This window comes from Anticarsia gemmatalis, chromosome Z, assembly GCF_050436995.1.
Source record: "Anticarsia gemmatalis isolate Benzon Research Colony breed Stoneville strain chromosome Z, ilAntGemm2 primary, whole genome shotgun sequence".
NCBI classification, from domain to species: domain Eukaryota; kingdom Metazoa; phylum Arthropoda; class Insecta; order Lepidoptera; family Erebidae; genus Anticarsia; species Anticarsia gemmatalis.
Genome location: NC_134776.1, coordinates 5789025 through 5804411, shown reverse-complemented (window position 1 = coordinate 5804411; position 15387 = coordinate 5789025). Strand labels below are relative to the sequence as shown.

General features: G+C 33.4%; 2 protein-coding genes across 13 annotated transcripts in view; one reads left to right on the top strand and one right to left on the bottom strand.

The window, feature by feature from the left end:
* LOC142986186 (coiled-coil domain-containing protein AGAP005037) overlaps positions 1-15387 on the bottom strand; it is a 387196-nt gene that overhangs the window by 41864 nt on the left and 329945 nt on the right. The gene's annotated exons all lie outside the window — the stretch shown is intronic.
* b6 (pentraxin-related protein b6) overlaps positions 352-15387 on the top strand; it is a 60953-nt gene continuing 45917 nt past the window's right edge. The window contains exon 1 of the mRNA XM_076134526.1: positions 352-537. Coding sequence (XP_075990641.1) covers positions 355-537 — 183 coding nt within the window. The 5' untranslated portion in view covers positions 352-354. The remainder of the gene's footprint in view (positions 538-15387) is intronic.

Below are 15387 nucleotides of genomic sequence, written 5' to 3'. Positions count from 1 at the left end.
TTATATTCGAAGGGCTAGATTTAATTATAATACCCACTGCACTAGTTATGTTAAGGTCCTATTCAAATGGGCGTACCTATTGCCATTTGCTTGATCACATTTGCAATATAATATATAATATTCTCGTAATTATTACAAACGTATAAAACATCATACTAGGGTTAATCACTAAATCTATTACAAAAAAATCGCATCAGTTCCGGTAAACTGTTATTTTTTCGGAACAATTTCGAGAATTGCTCTCTGGTCTTTGAAGTGCTGTAAGTCAACATGCGAAGGTAAATAATGTGCCGGTATGCGAGTTCATTTTTCAATATCATTTGAATCGAAACAGTGCAAAAATTTCAACACTGTATGACGCAAGACACTGTCACACAATCAGTGATCTCTAAAAATGGAGTGTGTAACAGTGTATTCGGAAGAAAGCCTTTGAGTAGTGAGGTGGGGACGATAGTGCGCGTGCGACGATCAGCCAGTGTGTGCATAGTGCTATCGCGAACGGCCGCGCTTCAAATCAACGATCAAAACATTAAAATCGTAAGTGATTTTTGAATTAACTTAATGTATAGTAACATGCTTTCAGTAATTTATTGAACAATGCGCTGCGACTTTTTTAAGCTTAAGCGAATTTTCAAACTTAATCTTTAAAAAAAATGTTTTGTTATCGAAATATTTTTTGAAAATATAAATAACTTTTGACACTAAATGGTTCACTGGTGAAAAATTAAAATACTTTATCTCAGTTTATTTATTGAGCAATAAAACCGCACAGAATTTTAAGTTTAAATTGAGACATGTAAATAAATTGCAAGTTTATTTTTATTTTATTAGATGGCTACCATTTTTGAAATTAGTTTCACATCATTTATATGCAAATGGTGCCCGTTATGGTCTAACAAAAGTTATTTACTACAGTCGTTGGTATCACCGATGGAATAATATCTATCACTACATAAAAAAACTGCACTGTCACTTTGCATGATACATCGTTAATCCTCTTCAAATCCTTTCAAGTGAGTGTTATAGCATTAAAATCTCTCTTCAAGATTCAACAAGTAGTTTATTATAAAGCTTTTACGTAAGATCAAACATATTACTAACTTAAGATGAGTCCGTTGCTAAGTGCATCGCATAATATGCGATATGGCAAATACTTGAGTGATATTTCTAGGTACAAAATAACAACAAAAATATTTATTTGAGCGCGTATTTCACTGGTTAAGGTTGTCGCTTCATCACTTATTATTTCGCTGGTTGTGGATTCAAGTCTTGTATGATCTATATTGGGAAATATGTTTTTATAATCATTTAAAAATCGTATAAGAATTTTAATCTAGCACCGTTTCGGAAAAGCTTCTTGCTCTTGAGAATACAGATGAAACTCACGACATTTTTTAAACACCAATGTCTTTGTGCAACAATTGTATATCGATGATATCAATTTACGTTCTTCAAAACCAATTTAGTAAGGGAACAGTCCTTTCGAAAATATTACACAAGACCAAAGCTCATTAAATAATCGATCCAAAAATGTTACTGATTAAATCTCAGATCCAGTTTGAAAAAATTTAAACAAGAAATGGAAAAACGAATGTAAAAGTACCCGTTCAATTGCATCCTGAACAAGTGACATTTTATTTACAATTCATGAGTGGTTACCGGTTTTGACATTGACGTGCCGAGAGCCCCATAAAGCATGCAATTAGTTCACTACTTCAGTACTAATTAATTTCAGCAATTGAAAATGATCGGTGATGTTTTAATCCTATTGATTGCTGAAAAGCTGATCAAAATTAAATTAGCTGTTTTAAATTAATAGACTAAATTATATGAATCGCAATTAGTTGTTTTCATTAACTTTTTAAGCTGTTCTAATTATCTATTTAACATATTATTGCTTTTACACGCAAAAATATTAATGATAATTATGTCCGCAGTTACGTATCGGCATTGTTACAAAAATGATATTGGAATATTGTAAACGAATCACATTTTAGAAAAGTGATAGGTGATCAATTTTGAAAAATACATATTTTTGTTTTCTCCAAAAGAAATCCAACATGGTTAGGATTATACAAATCAATCTATTAGAGCAACTTTCAGATGTTTTCTAGGAATATCTAAGGGAACGCAACTTCAAATCAATTCTTACTTAATTCTTCCTTATTACTTCCTTTTAAAAAAATATTGAGAGTGTGCAAAGTCCCCTAACCCGCACATGGCCAGCGTGGTGGACGCAAGACCTTAATCTCTTTCTCTTTCGGAAGGATGTTACCCAGCAGTGGGACAGTGGCTAATAAGTAGTAAGTAATAGGTTACGTAATGAGATAAGAAAATATTCAAACTAAACAAATTATAAACTTGCAAATAAAAACACCGGATCGTACGCCATGTTTTTGTGCAGTAACCTAGATACATTAAAGTGTCACAGTTCACCGAATTATGTTCCATGCATGTCAAGCAGCCCAGGAATGTCGTGGTACATATAAGGAAGGTATTAGGTATAAAGGAACCACACGCGTGCCACTAATTAGTACTGTATAATGTTATATGAAGCATGTTACAGTTCTAAGAAACGATTTTCTGAGAGTAAATAATTTGAATAGAAGAAAATTGATCATTTGAATGTATTGGTAGATTAAATATAAGTCAAGACAGTTAAATCTCGAATAATATATATTATCGACGATAATATTTGTCAGCCTTTAATAGTTTAAATTTAATGCCCGGTGGAACTTAAGATTTTGAAGCAACTATAAAAAAGTGGTTTTAAATATACAGCATTTTTTTGCGTTTACATATTTAATGTTAACTATAGTCTCTATATTATGTATTCAGTCCCTTATGTTAGAAGCCGCCTAATAATATATTAACTGACGAAAGCTAATCAACATCTTAATAATTTTGATCGACCTAATAATTGATTGGGAACATAAAACTAGAAACATGTATCAAAGTTCATATTCAGGGATACCAAACAATTTAACAATAAAGGTAACATAGCAACGCATCGATTAATTCCGATATAAATCTTACGCAAGCTGAAATCTATTCAAATTGGTATTGAAACTGCTTCGGTTCAGAAACAAAGCTTTCTGAAATCTCACCGCGCACTAAAGTTTTGTTAGTTTCGATTGAGGTCATTAAAACTTTGGGTTTGATTCCAATTAAAATCGAAACGGGGAACTTGTACTTCGATTTCTTTACACTAGTGGATAGAGTTTAGACTTCCAACGGACTCTGTAGTAATGTGTTTTGAGATGTACTTGTAAGACATTATCATTGTCAAAAAAAATCTTCGATTTAAATAAGTAGAAAATTCTTAATTGCCGATACTATTACCACTTTTCCTACTACCTACTGTTGCCGATATACAATGCTTAAGGCTTTTGATAATCTTAGACGAATTTAGTTCGTCCAAAACTAAAAAAATAAATTACTAGTCTATGTAAATAAAAGTCGTAACAGCCTCTCAGAATTTTATTTTTTTCTTAAAAGTCATGACAATTTAATTTGTTTGCTATTTGTAAACACGAGTCAATTTAAAAGGGACTGAGACGGAATCTTGATTCTTAAAAGAACTTGACGCCTGAGTATGCATTTAGAGTCTAATCTAGTCTCAGTATAATCTTGTTGAAGACGATCTTTTAATAAAAACTACTCTTGGACTTAAAGAGTCCATGTTTAGTCCTTCTTATATCACACAATTTTAAATTTTAAATAACCAGTATTATCGTAATATTTCGTAATATCGATTTTTAAGCTTTAAAAGCTGCCTTTTATACAAGATTAATATGTCATAAAATAATTTCTCCATTCACTTTACATTGTACACCTCATTACTCTATTACGAATGTTCCTACAGCAACTTACTACTTATAAACTATTTTCTTCCGATCTATTTCAATATTAGCAGCGAAATAGGTAATGCATTTCGTTCTAACGCATTTCTTGTTACTGCGCTCTCCAGTAGCCTGACAGTTCTAAGAAACCTCGAAGGCTTCCACGGCTGTAGGATTAGATAAACTATTTGACGTCTCCGTTAATGAGTTCGATAGTAAACACGTAATAGAGATTTTCATTTTGTTCGAGAAAATGTTTCTTGTTGGCAAAGTATTAGGTTTCTAAGGAATTGAGCTTCGTTAGTTTAGTTGCGAGACTGACATAAACTTAGGGATTTATTCAGCTTTTTATCTATATAACTAACTTGGATAGAGTAATGGTTTCAAAGCTTATCCCTCACTCATTTCACGAGGGAGATCAGAGGGACCAGAATTTCACTTTTTATTTTTAATTTTCACAATATGATTCCTAATTAGATCTAGCTAGAGATCGAAAACTAAACATAAAATATCAGCAAGTCCTTAATCTTTCGTTTTGCACAACATAGATTTGTTGAGATTTATAGACCAACTTCGTATGTCAGGATTGAATAACCGAGTGCATTTTAAAATAGAAAAATATTCCAACGATATTTCATTTCTATTCTTTTCTACAAACAATTCAAGGAAACTTTTCTCATAGCGGGAATTCATTCGTTCTCACCTTGATACATCAGACACATTCGCATCTTAGATGTGATACTCAGTAGAGCGTGGCTGAGAGCAATCCTTGAAACGTTACTTAAACGCGTTTAAACTCGAACTCACCCGTGAAATGACCGATCGTGTGTGAGTAATGCTCTTTATAATGTCACTAGTTCTTGTTACGTGTTGAACTTTGGCTTAAGGCACGCGATGACGGTTTACCTTCGGAACACCGGGACGGCTTATAGAGTGGCTATCGAGTAAATGGAACAATACCTCCAGAGTGCGAGTGTTGCTCCAAGTAATTCGTCAATACTCGATAGAAAGGCGGCACGAAAGTAACGGACGTTCGTAACCGCGTTTATCCAGTCTCACGTAATTTAAAATGAGATTAAAAGGCACAGTTTTAAGTCCTATACCTCAAAAACCACGATTTTATCTGTAAAATTTAGTTACCTACTTCAATTTGACCACTAACCATCAAAGCCTATTGATATAAATATTTCAAACATAGTTGAATCGTATTTGAGAGTCCTTCATGTTACCATTTTCAATATTTGTAAAGCTCTCGACAATACTGTGTTAATTTTTATTAAATGTACTTTTAAAGCACTTTAGTTGCATTGTGATAACAAATGTGGGCTATTGCGTTACAATGTAGGCGTTATTTCAACAATGGTCAAGTTCAAAAGGTTATTTAAATGTAACGTATATTTAGACTCATTAAATTGAGTGCTGTAGATGAGTAAACTACTTTATTGGGGTAATGTAAGTGGCGAATATATTTTTAATAATAGCATGTTGGCCTCAATGTCATACGTCATCATCAGCTGTGACCAAACCACTGATTGACAAGCGAACTCACGTTGACACGTTTGTAAAAGCATTGACAAAAACAGACACAAAAATACTCAACTTATTCATCTCTGAAAGCCACCAATGCTTATCATATTCGCTTTGATCATTAACAAAGCTGGCTTGCACAATAGCCCATAGTCAAATCAAAGCAAATTCCACAACAACGCGACACCAAACTGCACTACCAATTAGAATGATCAACTGACGTGATGTGCCTGTAATCTTGAGCATGCTGGCTAGTTATCAAGCCACTACAAAGCTTTGCGGTGACAATAGTAGCCCTACTACAGTAATTGGGCACGTTTGTCAATCAAGGAAATGCTTCAATAGTTCCGTAGACTACAACACATGTAATTCCTGTACAAAGGACTTTGGATATATTGAATTCGGACTGTTGTTGAATTCATTTGTTGTAGAGAACTGTTGTTCTATCCGGTCGAGTTGTTTAGAGTAACATCTGTCGTTTATTACAAATCGGGTTCGAAAAATAATGTTTTGAAACAATATATAGTTCGTAGAATCAATCCGATTTATATTTTTTGTCAAAAGTCACAAAGTCTAATTGTTATGAAAATAGTAAATGTATTAACTATCTGTGAAAATATAGATTTTTGTTTTATAAGGATTTATTGAAACAATATTTTCTTAGGCTGCGTATACCTACAAACTATGACGACTTATAACTTCTTATTCCACGTAAAAAGGATTCGGATGTTTGTACTCGTGGGATTAAGTATATATATAAAGGAACTAATAGGATCATCTGACTTATTTGCTTTCGTTACGTATTTGTATTGTAAAATATTGCATTTAATGGCATAGAAGTTTTACTATCATCGATCGCGTAATAACTCGATCCCTACTAATTATAGCTTAGCTAACGTAAGATAGAATCTTATTCCCAAAGTATTCTCGTATAGACCATAATGTTGAGTAAGTTTTTTCTGAATACATTTTTGCTTAAAACTTTAACGATGTCTTCAAATAAAGTAGATTAAACGAGAACAGAAATCTGTTTCAAGATTCAAATTAAATTTATTTAATGAAATAAAACATTCAATATGAATATAATTACATTGCCGCAGTAATCAGATTTGAGCACTCATTTACATAAATAAACAAATTTGTTTTTGCTCATTAAAACCAAACACTTTTAAGCTTTAATCATATTATGAATGAAATGGTCTATAAAATGTTTTAATCACATCATCCGGAGTTGAAGTGAGAGTGTGTTGAGTTGTCGGTGAGTTTGGATCGAGTTGTTGTTTCGTAGTAGGTGTTCAATGTCCGGAAGAGTTGGTTACGCAAGCTACACCTCCAGTGTTGAATAATTTCACTTATTCACAAACGTAGTGTGACGTGAGTGAGCGGGTGACAGCGGAAGCGGACGCGGTGGCGGATATTGCGTTACTTTAGTACTGGTCTAATGTTTGAGAAAAAAACCTATTAAATACATGGTTAGGCAAAAGTATGTATTAATTACTTTGTGTTATTTATACCTTTAATGGTGGTTACGTCATCACCTGATTTAATACTTGATTCGGAGGAAAAGTAAAACTTAAAATTGATCACAATTCGTTAACTGTTTTTTGGACGATAAGAACAATATACTTTTTATAACTAGTAGCTTTGTCCAAATAACAGAGTGAATTAACTTCAAATATACCCAAAACGCTGTATCACAAATCATGACCGCTTGAATACATCACAAAGCCCAAAGAAAGCAAACGCGCCTCGAATCAGAACTAGAACAATCAGTGAAAGACAATGTAACAGTGGTAAACGATTAACTACGAGTTCTCATCTCATATATCTTCATGAGCGAGCACGTGATGTCGACAAACTGACGGTACACATGCACCGACAACTAAATAGTTTACAGTGATAGCTCCACTATGAATTATTCAAAAGCATGCGACTACATATCGTGATAACTTAGTAATGGTACACGCTTCGTGTTGGACATTACTTTTGATTATCTTATTTTTTGAATAATTGAGGCAAATTGACTCGTCTGTATGAATGAACAGTAACTTCGCATAAGATACATATTATTATGTAATAGTCTTTATTTTTAACCACATATTTTATCTAATCTTTGGCATATAAACGTAAAGATAGAGACAATAAGGTTCCAATATGCGCGAAGGTAGTACAATCATGTGTGACCCCGCGAAACAAGATGAAATTTTGAGACGTATGTAAATATATAAACAAATATCTGTATCGTAATGTTACGACGGAAAGGATTTGGAACGGAAGTGTTATTAAGAAGACCATACCATACTGAATCACAACACCTGTTTCATCTCGATTCTCTCAATTAATCCCTAAAACAGAAATTCCTTTTACATAGTAGATGCCCTCATGAATAAACTAATACGAAATCTGATTACACGATAGTGTACGGAACAAAACCTAGTACCAAGAAAAAGTAGTGGACTTGCACTAAAAATTGCATGCATTCTACCAACGTATTTTAGTAGTTTATAGTCTACATTATGTTTGTCTCATTTACTCAGACCTTAGACGGAAAAGAAGAAAGAAAGAAAAACAATGCATGGCCAATTTTTTTATTTCACCTCAACAATAACCAAAAGCTGATGACACATACATTTGGTTCCTAGTGTTCTCGTCATATTTTTCTCTTACGTCTGCTATGATATTAGCAAACGAGGCAGCATAACAAAAACACAAACCTTAATAACCAAAATCTATTTCGTAAAGTCAAATACGCAACTACAAGTAACAAAAATAACGACCATCAAAAAATCTACAATTATACAAATAGGCAAGTGATCTCACCAGTAAAAGTGAAACAAAGCCGTGTTCTGTAAAGCCATGGTAGTATACGTGTATATTTTTAAAACGATCTCCGCCCACGTGAGGCCTTGTTGCAAGCTTTACACTCCAACAATATACATCTAGACTAAAACAATCTGTTTTTATTTTCAAATGTCAAGTAGGTATTTTTCCATGCTTAATTCCACTAGATATTGTATTAATACCGTTTAATATTATTTTTTTAGTATAATACTTGATATGTTACTATTATTAGAGTTAGCTTAATAAGATTATTACAAATATAAATAAATATATTATTAATCAGTACTTAGAAGAACAGTATTAGATTGTTTTGGTTCATGTCGATTCATTCATTTCATATCATAGAGGTTTTATATTCCGCGAGATGATTGTGTAGTAAGTCTTTCTTCAAATTAGATTCACGTCTCCGTCTTGGTATAGGTAAAAATGCACTGATACTTCAATGCATTTTTTGATACCAAAATGCCCTAACCCCCGGTTTCTGAGGTTAATTTAGCGGTAGTTTATCTATTCAATAGCGTTTAAACTCATATTATTATAAAAAAAACGCAATTGAATAGATAAACTACTGCTAAATGTTCTCAGAAACCGGGGGTAAGTGATTTAAAGTTAACTTTGTTATAAGCTTCTGTTTTAGAAGTGCGATAGCTTAGAAGGTACTATTAAGGTTAGGTGACAACACAAAACTGCAAGCAATGTCGCAATGTCGTATTGTAATATTTACGAGCTTGCACGATGCATAGCTAGAATTTGTGAATTGATTCGTATCGCATTGACAGCATTTTTGCTTTGAGATCTCGAACGGTAGAAGGAAGACAGAATATAATATATCCATTTCTTTGTTGTAACCTCATAGGAATTTACCTCTGATTCTACTCTGTTGTAAATTCGTTCCGCGGTTCGTTGTTTTGTGTTCAAAGCCTTATCCAAAATATCGATCGTTTTAATTTTTTATCGGAGTATATTTACTGGCGTATTTAAAGCATCGTCAATTGGTCAGCGGCCCGGCTAATCTACCTTCGACGTAGGAAACACTTGAAGCGTGTACCCGAAACACGTTGCGGGCCGCTCAACAACACTTCTGCATTATTTTTCAGTTAATAATATATTTCAATGACATTCACCCTGAAAATATAACCAACAGAAAATCTAGTAGTACTAGTAACTACGATGACAGTTTCTGATCTATGCAACTGCGGATCATGAGATCTGGTGTACGATTGCCGTGTCTTACAAATTGTTATCGGTTTATCACAAACTACATATAAGAATACTCTCGTTAGGTAACATGCTCGGGTTATAGCAAAAGGCTCGCCTCCTATAACATGGGACTAAAAATACAAAATGGCGAAACGTGGGCGTATTGAAAACAGCCTTCATATGGTTTAACAGGCGTAACATGATAAAAAAAAAGTTTCTTAGCAGCCCATTGATATACGAGTGAACCAGGTAAATGGCAATAGACTCGCCCCATTACATAAGACCGAGGTACTACAGGTAAAATGTTAGAGTATTAATACATCTCTGTAGAGACCTTTCTATACAGGCTATCCAGTCTAAAATAACGTATTGTAAAAAATATAATAGATGCTCGTACCCAATTGACCTTTGACAATTTGAAACTGAATTTCGAGTACCCGCTCGCGAAAAACGTTCACTGACAGATTGACATTAACATCGCAACGAGTGATACAGTGTTTGATAGTTCTAAAAACTTATATATTTTATACTAGAGTTTTTCTAAAAAGTTACACGTGAACATTCGACGAATTTTTGTGTAAAACCACGCCAGGTGTGTTGATAAAAAAATAGACGAATAAATGGAAACAAACGGAAACTGAAAAATCAACGAATACGTGGAATGTTTCACGTTTCACAAAAATCATAATTTACTTAAAAAAATAACTTAACATCTTTCATATTTAGCAGAATATTCATATTAGTTATTTATTGTCCTAGCAACGGTACATAGTCATAAACCATCTCAAAAGCAAAATATTTAAAATAGCCGCATTGAAAGAACACGTAAAAACCTTCATCCCGCGATTACTAGTTTAAGCCCAAAGTTCACAAAGCGCAAAACATACAATCATCGAATTGAATTTCAACAAACTAGAACTACATAATTAACGGAGCCCGCGAATAGTGAGCTCAGCAAAATAAACAGTAGCGCAATTCTCTACAATCGGTACTATCGAGTATCGTAAAGACATTTAAAAAAATAGTTCCTGCGGCGCCCGCTAGAGGCACTGATCAGATTTTCTTATAAAATATTTCGATAGTTAGCCAGTTGTCGGTAGCAGTCGATACTTGTAGAAAATCACCCCTGTAATGGACAGAAATATAATTCCCCGTTAGAAATTCTCAAAGCCTATCATCAATGATAATATCAAAGTTGGTAATACCTATTTTCTAGTCCGAATAGAACCGGGATTTGTTATGTATTAATATGAACCGGCTATCTGAAATTGCGCATAATAATTTGCAACTATAATCCTGTGGTTTAAGTAATAGAAATTGACAATTACGTTTTGGTTTGTACTTATTATGTTTAATGATTTATAAACTAATTAGCAAGCTATAACAAAATTACGGAATCGTTTCCATTATAGTTTATTTTTCTTACATTTTATGTAACGCTCATATGTAATCAGCAAACAAGGATTTCTCAAAAATGGACTTCTCGCAAATATTTATTACTTAGTCTCACATACACTACTTGATCACAGACATCCAATTTATCTACGTTTCGATTGTTAGATCTTAGAAATCATTTTACGCCGTACAGAACTAGATTACCGCGATTGCCAGGCAACCGGCATCAATAACTTTCCTCGAAAGGTGATTGACAACGTGATAAATTAAAATTCCGAAAGGATATAAACGGAGAAAGTACCGGCGACGATGGGTTTAATTCAGAACATTTTGTGGCACATGCACACTTTCACAGTGCTTTAAATAAGAAATAAACGACCAAAACAATCAAACTCGCTCATGGTTTACTATTTGTGTTAGCATGTGTTGTATAATGCGATACACATACACACACTGTGCGCTGTTTTTGTATTCTCACTTCATTGACGCGCAGTCGTAACACAAGGAAAAGTTGTCTGTGTGATTTCATAAATCTATTCGAATTAGGAAATATTATAAACTCAATTGATCGTTCTTATCACTAACGCCCGTGGGAAAAAGGACAGATCAATTGCTCAACGATATCACAGATTACTTTTGTATGTTAGATGCCGTACCACAGTCTATTACTAAAGATAGTCCATCTAGAATGGCTTTAAATGCACTCGGTGGATTAGCCTTGGCTAGTAAAATTGCTATTCTGCATAGATGAAGAATTGCACGCATTAGTCTTACGCTCAGTAGGAACAATTCTAACGCCTCTCTCCATATCTTCGCACCGCAGGAGGTTTGTGCAATAAGCAATGAAACCATGGAGTAACCTGTTGCCACGAATAAGCTGTTCAGTTAACATAAGTAACCTCACAGTACAAGTTTGAGTTCAAAACTTCTCTCAGTTTATAATCCGACTCTATAAATTTGGTACTTTAGGAACAACTTGCTTATATTTCGATGTTAAAACAAGAAAATCATAACTTTATTCATATTTCATTTAAAGGCACATAAAAATGTCGATTGACTTTAGTTTTTGTTCAAAATGCATTTAAATTCGTGTTTCAAAAAGATGTTGCAAACTTTTATGGGCCAATGATTCGCAGAATCGTTTTTATTTTTTTGGGGATTTTTTTATGAAGAGCCACTCGTAACAGCTGTAACAGTGAAAGTAGATGATCTCACTCATTATTATTTTAATGCGTTAACATATTTACATAATCCTTTTTGAAAATAAAAAGTTCCGAGTTTACTTCCGAAATTCTCGTAATGTCCGAATATTGCGACACAGACAATTAGAACTTTATTAAAAAGTGTGTTTTATTTTTTGAGAACTTTGTTTAAGAGAGTTTGCAATTAACTTTAGCGTGGTAACCCAGTGGTTTTATCATTAATCTTATAACCATGGGTTCGAATCGCTCCCATTTTATACTCGGTCATATCACAACTTTAAAAGCCTTCCGAATTTATATAAAGGGTTTAATTTAATAATATTACTATTAATAGACTACAAGCAAAAAATAGCATTTCCTTACTGACATTTTCTAATACTTTTTTGATACCGTAATGATAACTTATAATTGATTATGCTACCAAAACTCATCTCAACGCTTTTACGAGGAACAACATGAAGCATTAGATTTCCTTTTATTATACAGACATTGTTTAATTCCGAAAAAAAAAACAGTTCTTATGTCGGCCACAAGTACCAGGGCGTAATGAATGTAAGGAGATTATTACAAAGCAACAACACCTTCTATGGATGGTGTTAATTGATTGTCACTTAGCCGGCTAATTCGTAGCCAATTTGAATACCAAACGGAATACGGACTAGGTGTTGAATATACGGCCATTTACATGTTATTAGTGACGTATTAACCTTTACGAGAATATACAAATACATATTTTGATATTATTTATGTATCTGACGGCCCGCGACTCTGTAGCGTAAAATATACTTTTATGGCTTACGGACAAAACCATGGGCGAAAATGAGGATTTTTATAATTGTTCTGGCTACTATGCTACAATACTGCCAAGTTTCATCAAAATCTGTTAAGTAGTTTTGGCACAATTGAGTAACAAAAATTCTTCTAAAGATTCAAACTCTCGCATTTTTTATATTGAATATAGATTTCACTACTTTAGCATTCTGATTCCTATGACGTAGACCGTAATCTAAAATTACAATTACACAGTAAACTGCGTAAATACGAGTCATATTTCACTTTGGTTAGCTCGACGTTTCGGTACTAGGCATATGCCGTGGTAACAATAATTACCGTGAAATTATTACAACTTAGTTAGCTTGTAAATTTGCTAGGTAACATCGATACATGCAAACTATCCTCCCAGCTAGCCGGTATATAGGCTTATACTTAGAGAATGTTGGTGGAATATGTCAGTCTTTCTGTGCCTCAATTAGCGACTACGTAAAACAATACTTATTAGCTGTAGACTAGTGTAGACTAACGGCCACTTACTATATTCTATCATAGGTTAAAGATAGATAATTATTACGTCCAAATTATCTATCATTAAATTATTTCCGAAGAAATTGCTATCCATGAGTTTATTTAATTATTAAAGAAAGCGGAGTAAGTTTATCGTTAATAGATGCTTGACTTTAGTGAACAATGGATAGATAGGGCATTGTAAACTGCTGTAAGGCGCTATGGTACTATTATCTTATATTAATAGTGACTATTGTTCTTAATAGCTTTAATCTGCGAATATTTTGAGTGACAAATAGGTTTGCATATTTCAAACCGTGTAAAGTCGGTCATACGTATTCAACCTAGGTGGTACTGTCAGAGAATTTACTTCTGTACTGCGTGGGAGTTCTGTCACACAAGCAGGAGACATTCAAATAGTGTGAGCTCGAGAGTTCAGGTAATAGCTGTTACTAACGTGCGAAAATCTAAGGCCCACCTAGAATATGTAGGTGCCTGCAGTGTTAGAAATAATTGTGAGTCTTTCGTGTGGCATGAATGAATTATGATCTATTAAACTAAGTGTTTTAACTTAAGTACTAAAAGGGAATGAGACGATTAGGCTTTAACAATATTCTTAAGGTGTCTGAAATCTTCAACTATTTCTTTTGGCTTGAAAGTATGGTCAGTCAATGCTTTTGTCTATCTTTGAAATAAGCAACCTAAGATACTATTATTTTAGAAAGAAACTCAGTGCTCAGTTCTAATAATTTACAGGTAAATTCTTCCTACAGCTGAGCATAGGCCTCTCTGCGCCTTAACCACGCTTCCTCTTGTGCCAATTTCATTCAGGCATGCCCCGCGCATTTCCTAATATCATTCACACAGCGAGTTGCTACAATATGGAAAAGTGAACAATTGAACACGAGTTTCGTATTTATCTTATTTTAGAAAATCATCTTTAACCACAGACATTCGTAGAACAACAAAATAAGATGTTATTTGCTTCTATTTATACATTTGCCAGTTTGACGACACCGTCACTGGAGACATCATATCGTTTTATTTGACGCAAACATTAACTTTAATTGGACCATCGAAATATTTATTTTTCCTTGTATAAATACGACTATTTGTGCGCAGAGCGGTAGAGCCTAAAATAAGCGTTCTCATTTTCATAGTCGTGAATAAAACGAAAATCATTCAACAATTAGAAATCTGATTATGTGGCATTGATTTAGCCGTGACTAATTCGGATATGCACTGTAAAATCTTTTTATTCGTGTGTTCTGTTTTAATTTAATTGCTTCAAAGTTACATAAATATTAATATTACGTATTAATAACGAAATATTATAAAAAAGTGGAGCAAGAGTCGAGATTTTATTATTTAACTGAGGCTAAATTATAAAAGGAAACTAACCGTGTCTAATGTAAAAATAAACTTCTAAATAACGTTATTGTGTAATTATAGTTATATTTATAGCTCTAGACACATTGTACGTAACAGTTTTTTTTCTAAAGACACTCCATTAAGGCTAGTCTGACAGGCTTCTACAGTAATAAAGGCTCAGATGACACATGAATCACGACAAACATTAAACCGTGTAAAGACGTTGATTAATAAACACGTATTTGTTGAATAGAAAAATAATAGTCTTTTTTGTTCATGTTTAATAAAAGAAATACTAAGCTAATGAATTTGTATTATTAAATTTTAATATGAAAAGAGATAGTTAGTTGACTTATTAAAAAACGTTGAAAAGAACTAGTCTCTTGGTACCCAATTTCACTTTAATTTATTTCTATATTATATTTTCCAGGTGATTTAGAAGTTGCTTTCTAAGTTTTTCAAGGGTCATTTAGTAGCAGCCGTTCCTGGGCTTTTTTTCACGGCATTCTCCTAAATACATAACCTAATGTGGATCAAGTATTAGTCAAGTGCTCGTTTTTCAACAGATCATAGACGAGTAGCCAACTCAAAGGAATTACAACTGAGAGGATCCATTTTCGGTGCTTATTCATAACAATTGCACTATTGTCAAGTAAGTTTATTTCAATACTCAAAGACCTATCGCATCGCAAATCTATAAGTATATATTACAAGGAACTCTAGAAATT